We start from the raw sequence: 6,776 nt of genomic DNA, 5'->3' as shown, positions 1-6,776 counted from the left end.
GATCAAAATAGGTTCCTTTCCTGGGTCTGTCCAAATTCTTGTGGATACACACTAAAATCTGTCTATTTCTAATCAGTCTGTTAAACTGAAACTAACCACATCCTAACAATTACCTCCTCTGGGTTGTTCAAATAGAAAGAGCTACCCTATCTGAGTCTGTTCAAATCCAAACCACTACCCTATCTGAGTCTGTTCAAATCCAAACCACTACCCTATCTGAGTCTGTTCAAATCCAAACCACTACCCTATATGAGTCTGTTCAATTCCAAACAATTAGCTCATTTGTGTCTATTCAGATCCATACTGCTACCCTACTTGAGTCTGTTCAGATCCAGTTACCTCATCTGAGTCTGTTCACATCCAGACCACTACCCTATATGAGTCTGCTCAAATCCAAACAGATACTCTATCTGTGTCTGTACAAATCCATACAGTTATCTCATTTGTATCTATCCAAATCCAAACATCTCCCTAATTTGAGTCTTTCCAAATCCAAGCAGCTACCTGACTTGAATCCATCCCAATCAAAAATAGCTACCATGACTAAACCTGTCCACAATCGAAAAACTACCTCACCAGCATCTGCTCAAATTCACACAGCTACCTCCTGAGGATCTGTCCGAATCTAAACAGCTTTTTCATCCTGGTCTGTACCCTAAATCCAGTGCTGGGTTAGCTCTACAGGGATTTAACCTTCATCATAACTATCCATTAAAGTCACAGTAAGGCTCGGCTTGAGCTGCTGGAATCAGATCCTAAGCTTTCCACTGAAAGAGAGAAGATGCTTTTAATATCCATCCACTTTATTAATTTAAATAGAAATGAAAAGAAAACTTTGTTTAAGAATCTTTATGCTGTAATTGTATTGCGGTCCTGAACGGGTGGTGATTTATCAGATCGGTCGCCTAGGCTCATCTGTCAGAAGGTCACATGCATGACAGGATTGTGAGTAAGAGCCACTTCTTCCTGTCACAGTTCAGTTCTGCGTGTATAACACAGGAGATGAGAAAATGAATTATGAACACTAATCATAGATCAGGCCGAGCAGGCGCTGCATGACCTTCAGTAAACAACACTCATGTCGTGGGTGCGTTGAGGTCACAGGATATTGGTTTGTGTTTGTACATGTGAGGGTCATTGACCGACATTCATTATTAAACCGTAATGTATATAATTTCCCTGTTGTTTTTTCTCTTTACTTTTTCTTTTTATATTCTTAGATAATTATCCACTTTTATCGGGCAGACAGATCTTTGTAAATGTTTAATATTGTAATCAGGCTGGATTTGACTGTAGTGTTAAGTGTAAAACTATGTGAAACTATTTTCTAGTGTTCTTTATATATGTGATGACTTTAAAATGAGTTAAAATAAACCATTTGAGACTAAATACTATATTATATGAGCTGACAAACAGTTCAATGACACTTAGGGTTAAATATATTACAATTTAACTGGAATAGAGCAAAACATTAAAAAATATGCATCAGGAAAGATTTTAGACAAAATAATGATAGAAATTCTACTCTTAATTAATTACTTTTTGAAAAATAAATAGATAGATAGATAGATAGATAGATAGATAGATAGATAGATAGATAGATAGATAGATAGATAGATAGATAGATAGATAGATAGATAGATAGATAGATAGATAATAAGCATTGCAGCCTTAATTTAAAAGAAAAATTATTACAAATATTTATATTGGTAAACATTTATTTGGCATTAAATAACTAAACAATATAATTATAATTTAAATATTATATTGCGTGTAAAATAAACCTGAATAATTCTTTTGGCGCTGTTTCAGTCTCATCTCTGCCCTCTGGAGGTCTCTCGGAATACTGCATTATTATTATCATTATCATCATCATCAAGTCAGGTCAAGAAGCTTTTATTGTCTTTTCAACCATATAATAGTACAAAGTGAAATGAGACAATGTTCCTCCAGGACCATGGTGCTACATGCAGCAACATGCAGCTAGATAGAATAACACAGAGCTAAGGAGAGAAAATAAGTTGTCCTAGCCACATAAAGTGGAACATGTGCAACCTAGTGCAAACAGTGCAAGACCAAGTGCAGACAGACAAAACAAAACACTACAGGACAAATAAACACAACAAACACAGGCGCCGACCAGTGTGCAAAACATTGTGCAAAAGTATAAGGTCGTAAAAATTGTGCTAAAAGTGAAGTGTAAACAGGGTTCTTGTAAACATATACACTTCTGTTAAAGCAGCGGTTGGGTGAGGTGTGCAAAAGAACAATCTGAATGAATGTGAAAATCAGTGATTGAGTGAGTGTGCAGGTGTGTGTGTGTGTGTGTGTGTGTGTGTGTGTGTGTGTGTGTGTGTGTGTGTGTGTGTGTGTGTGTGTGTGTGTGTATACGTTCGGTAACAGTTCAGTTCTGGGTGTTGAGAAGCCCTGAGGGGCTTCAGTGCTCAGTGTGGTGGTGCTAGAGATGCTGTTCCTGATCTGGATTGACTGAGGTCTCCCAGTCAGGAAGTCCAGGATCCAGTTTCAGACGAATCTGTTCATTCCCAGCAGGCTCAGCTTCTCAATCAGGTGCTGAGGGATGATTGTGTTGAATGTTGAACTGAAGACTATGAACAGCATTCATACATAATCATCTTTATTGTCCAGGTGGGTGAGGGCCAGATGGAGGATCCTGGCAATGTTGTCATCCGTGGAGCGGTTTGGACGATACGCAGACTGCAGCGGTATCCAGTGAGGGTGTTAACTGGGTCTTAATGTGCCATATGATGAGATTCTCGAAGCACTTCATCACAATGAGTGTGATAGTCATTGAGGCAGGACACTGTAGACTTCTTTGGGGACGCTGGTGTTTGTCTTGAGGCACGTAGGAATAACGGCGCTGCTCAGGGAAATGTTGAAGATGTCAGTAAAGACATCCGCAAGCTGTTCTGCCCATTCCCTGAGCACCCTGCCAGGAATGTTGTCTGGTCCAGCCGAATTCTATGGGTTAACTCTACATAGAGTTCTCCTCACATTGGTTAGACAGGTCATTGAAAAGGTGGATGGTCATTGGAAAGGTGGATGTTCCTACTTGCCTCTATGTTGTTCTGCACCTCAACCTGAGCATAGAATTGGTTCGGTACATCTTGGAGGGAGGCGTCATTGTCACAGTCAGGTGAGGTTGTCTGGTAGTGTCAGGACCATGGGGATATAAAATAGACCCAAATGCAGGATAGCATAAAATAAAAATTAAACATAAAACAAGGACACAGACTAGAGACAGGTCTAGAGACAAGACTAGACAACATCAGACAACAGAGGATTCCGCACTGCTCAAGGCAACATGGCTCAACTAAATACTAACAACAATTAACACATGAGGAACAGGTGTGCAGAGGCGGGGAGGACGAGACAAGGGCGGGCAGACACGTGAACACAGAACATCAACAAAATCCCTGGGACATGCACCAGGTGTCTCTGCGTCATTATTTTCATCTCTGGGCTAAATGATTATGGGCATCTAAAAACAGCAAAAACCATCTGTTCTACATGTCATCTAAAGCTTGAACTTGAGTAAATGCCTGCAATGAATAGAAGTACTGCAATGCCAAAGATTGGTTTGTTGGTTTAAATTCTGTCACTAGTAATGGTACCAATTTTCATACAACATAAATACTGTAATTACCAAGATATTGATTAAACTGTTAGTAAACAGGGTTTCTGTAACCTCGTGATTCAGCTGAGTTTGATTGGAGAATTAACTGGTGTTGGAATGTTTCCTTTTGCTGTTTTTTAACAATTTTTTACCAAATTGTTCATATTACTTTTTTTTTACCGTTTGCTCGATTCTGATTGGTCGGAAGGTTTCTATAACATCAGCTCTGACTTGTACTCGTTCCAAGACGTTATCATTAAAGTTTTTGCTTTAATTTCAGGAGAAAGAGAAGGAAAAAAAACAAGAGGTTGAGTGTATGAATGTTTATAGCTTCTATAAAAAGTAATTACAGGAAGTACCTTGCTTAATACAACCGTAGTAAATGTAACGATAAACGAAATAGAGAATAAACTGTTCTTTGGTATATTTCTTAAATTAGCATTGTTGCGAAATTTCTGTGACAAAGAATATGACACTATTGGGAATGTTGCTATTCTAAGATAATCAGCTTCTGTGTAGTAACAGTAATCAGCTGCATCACATTAAACTGATACTGATTTTTTTTTTACACCACCAAGTGTTGCAGAGATTCCTTACAGACACTACCGCTGTGTCCTGGTGTTAAAATCACATACAAGATGCTTATGCTCCTAACATGAATAAATCAGTGTCAGACCACGTGTGTGTGTGTGTGTGTGTGTGTGTGTGTGTGTGTGTGTGTGTGTGTGTGTGTGTGTGTGTGTGTGTGTGTGTGTGTGTGTGTGTTTATTTTTGACTCAGACCTGTCTCTCTTTGCTTGCAGGCGAGAACGAGATGCCAGTTTTGCCCAAAAGAAGGCGGAAAGAGCCACAGTGAGAACTCACTTCAGAGAAAAGTACAGACTCCCAAAGGTACAGCATCACACACACACACACACACAAACACACACCAACACACACACCAACACACACATGCACACACAAACACACACATGCACACACAAACACACACACCAACACACGCATGCACACACAAACACACACATGCACACATGCACACACAAACACGTACACACAAACACACATGCACACACACACACTGGTGTACAGATCAGATCAGAAATCAGCACAGTTTGTTTATCGGTGCTACACACCTCGTAGTAAATCTACATGGCTTTTGTGTTTTGAGACTAAAATCTAAACTGCAGTTGATTTCAGAAGCCTGTGTGTCTGTATGTGATCTGTGTAAATGTCAGGGCAGAGAATACATTTATAAATGTTACATAAACATGCCAAATTTATACAGCAGCATATTTAATTATAAAAACAGGGTCTGATTTTTATAACTGATTTAAAAAAAATGTCAGCTGATCATCTTATATGCTAAGATGCTTATATCTAATTATTCAATTATTTACTGAAAAACAAATCTAAACGATCTGACCAATCAGATTCAAGAATTTAACAGCTACGTGGTTAAAGCACTTTTAATGTTAGGACCTGATTAGTGTTTCATTAGCATGATTGTTATGGAATATGTGTGTGTGTGTGTTCATGTTTGTGTGTGTGCATTTTTGTGTGTGTGCATGGTTGTGTGTGTGTGTGTGTGTGTGTGTGTGTGTGTGTGTGTGTGTGTGTGTGTGTGTGTGTGTGTGTGTGCTTGTGCATGTTTGTGTGTGTGTGCATGTTTGTGTGTGTGTGTGCATGTTTGTGTGTGTGCATGTCTGTGTGTGTGTGTGTGTGTGTGTGTGTGTGCATGTGCATGTTTGTGTGTGTGTGCATGTTTGTGTGTGTGTGTGCATGTTTGTGTGTGTGCATGTCTGTGTGTGTGTGTGTGTGTGTGTGTGTGTGTGTGTGTGTGTGTGTGTGTGTGTGTGTGTGTGTGTGTGTGTGTGTGTGTGTGTGTGTGTGTGTGTGTGTGTGTGTGTGTGTGTGTGTGTGTGTGTGTGCATGTTTGTGTCTGTGTGTGTTTGTGTGTGTGTTTGTGTGTGTGTGTGTGTGTGTGTGTGTGTGTGTGTGTGTGTGTGTGTGTGTGTGTGTGTGTCAGAACGAGTTGGATGAGACTCAGATCCAGGCTGCAGCGGAGGATGTGGAGCTGCCGACAGAGCTAGCGAAGATGATTGCGGAGGACAACCAGGAAGAAGAGAGCAAGCTCTCAGTGCTCGGGCAGCTGTCCAGCATCCAGAACGTGGACATCGACCATCTGAAGGACAAAGCACAGACCACACTGGAAGAGCTGAAAAACACAGCAGAGAAGTGCTCGCTCATGTGAACTTCTCTCTTTTGTTCCAGTGCCCTCCCCCCCTTTTCTCTTGTATAACATTGAAACTCCAAGCACACTTTTATCTACGTCTGTCTCTTTAATGCCATGCTGAAGCAGAAAAGATACACTTCTCACCTCTTCCTCTCTCTCTTCTTCTCTTTTTGTTTATCACACATCACTTACATCACATTTACACACACAATAGGAGCAAATCTCTAAACACTGCCAATTGCACCAGCTGCCAGTTCTGATGGTAAGTCCGTGAAGGCTCCCCTCTACACACGGACATATCTGTACAGCACATACGGCCTCTCACACGTCCCACATATCCATCTCTCCCATCTGTGTGTCACAGCCAGTGCTGTCCTCGTAGATTTAACACCAATGATGTTTGTTTGGGAATAATTTCAGACCTGGCAACTTCACTCCAAGCTACGTTAATATTTACATGGGGAAAGTTACTTCTTTAGCATTTGGGTGTCCGGATTCCTCTGGTCTGGAACACCAACTTGAAATCTGAAAAATCAGGGATAAAAAAATCGACTGCAAAGGAATCACATTATTCAGATATGATGGTAGATAAACGAGAAATTTTTGGTCATTGTGATGAGCAACGTTTCTGTTTATTCGTTCTTTAGTAGTTTTCAGTTTATTTATCAATTAAAACATACGTTCACCCAAAATGACAATGTTTTTAAGTCCCGCCCTCATCTAGCAAATCCTTTTTATTCTTCCAGAAGGCCATGTGACTAACTATACATAAGCCAAGGTTGAATGGGGAAGTTTGTAATATTTGCTTTGGATATGATTTTATATAATTTATATAATAATCTAAACCTTTTAAAAAAGAAACAGGAGTCACAATAACAGTGCAATTGTTTAAGCTGATTTATTCATACAC

At 39.8% G+C, this 6,776-nt stretch overlaps 2 protein-coding genes across 2 annotated transcripts in view; both read left to right on the top strand.

Moving 5' to 3' along the window:
• Positions 1–2,351, top strand: part of LOC113652551 (tyrosine-protein kinase CSK) — a 52,204-nt gene extending 49,853 nt beyond the window's left edge. Inside the window, exon 14 of the transcript XR_007144692.1 lies at positions 2,312–2,351. The gene's annotated coding sequence lies outside the window, so the exon portion shown is untranslated. The remainder of the gene's footprint in view (positions 1–2,311) is intronic.
• Positions 1–6,072, top strand: part of cplx3b (complexin 3b) — an 8,011-nt gene extending 1,939 nt beyond the window's left edge. Inside the window, exons 2-3 of the mRNA XM_027161667.2 lie at positions 4,437–4,524; positions 5,660–6,072. Of these exons, the coding sequence (XP_027017468.1) occupies positions 4,437–4,524; positions 5,660–5,884 (313 nt within the window). The 3' untranslated portion in view covers positions 5,885–6,072. The remainder of the gene's footprint in view (positions 1–4,436; positions 4,525–5,659) is intronic.
• The last annotated feature ends 704 nt before the right edge of the window (positions 6,073–6,776 follow it).

This window comes from Tachysurus fulvidraco, chromosome 13 (genome assembly GCF_022655615.1).
Source record: "Tachysurus fulvidraco isolate hzauxx_2018 chromosome 13, HZAU_PFXX_2.0, whole genome shotgun sequence".
In the NCBI taxonomy this organism is placed as follows: domain Eukaryota; kingdom Metazoa; phylum Chordata; class Actinopteri; order Siluriformes; family Bagridae; genus Tachysurus; species Tachysurus fulvidraco.
The sequence above is the reverse complement of the archived record's forward strand: the minus strand, read 5'-3'. Positions and strand labels throughout refer to the sequence as shown.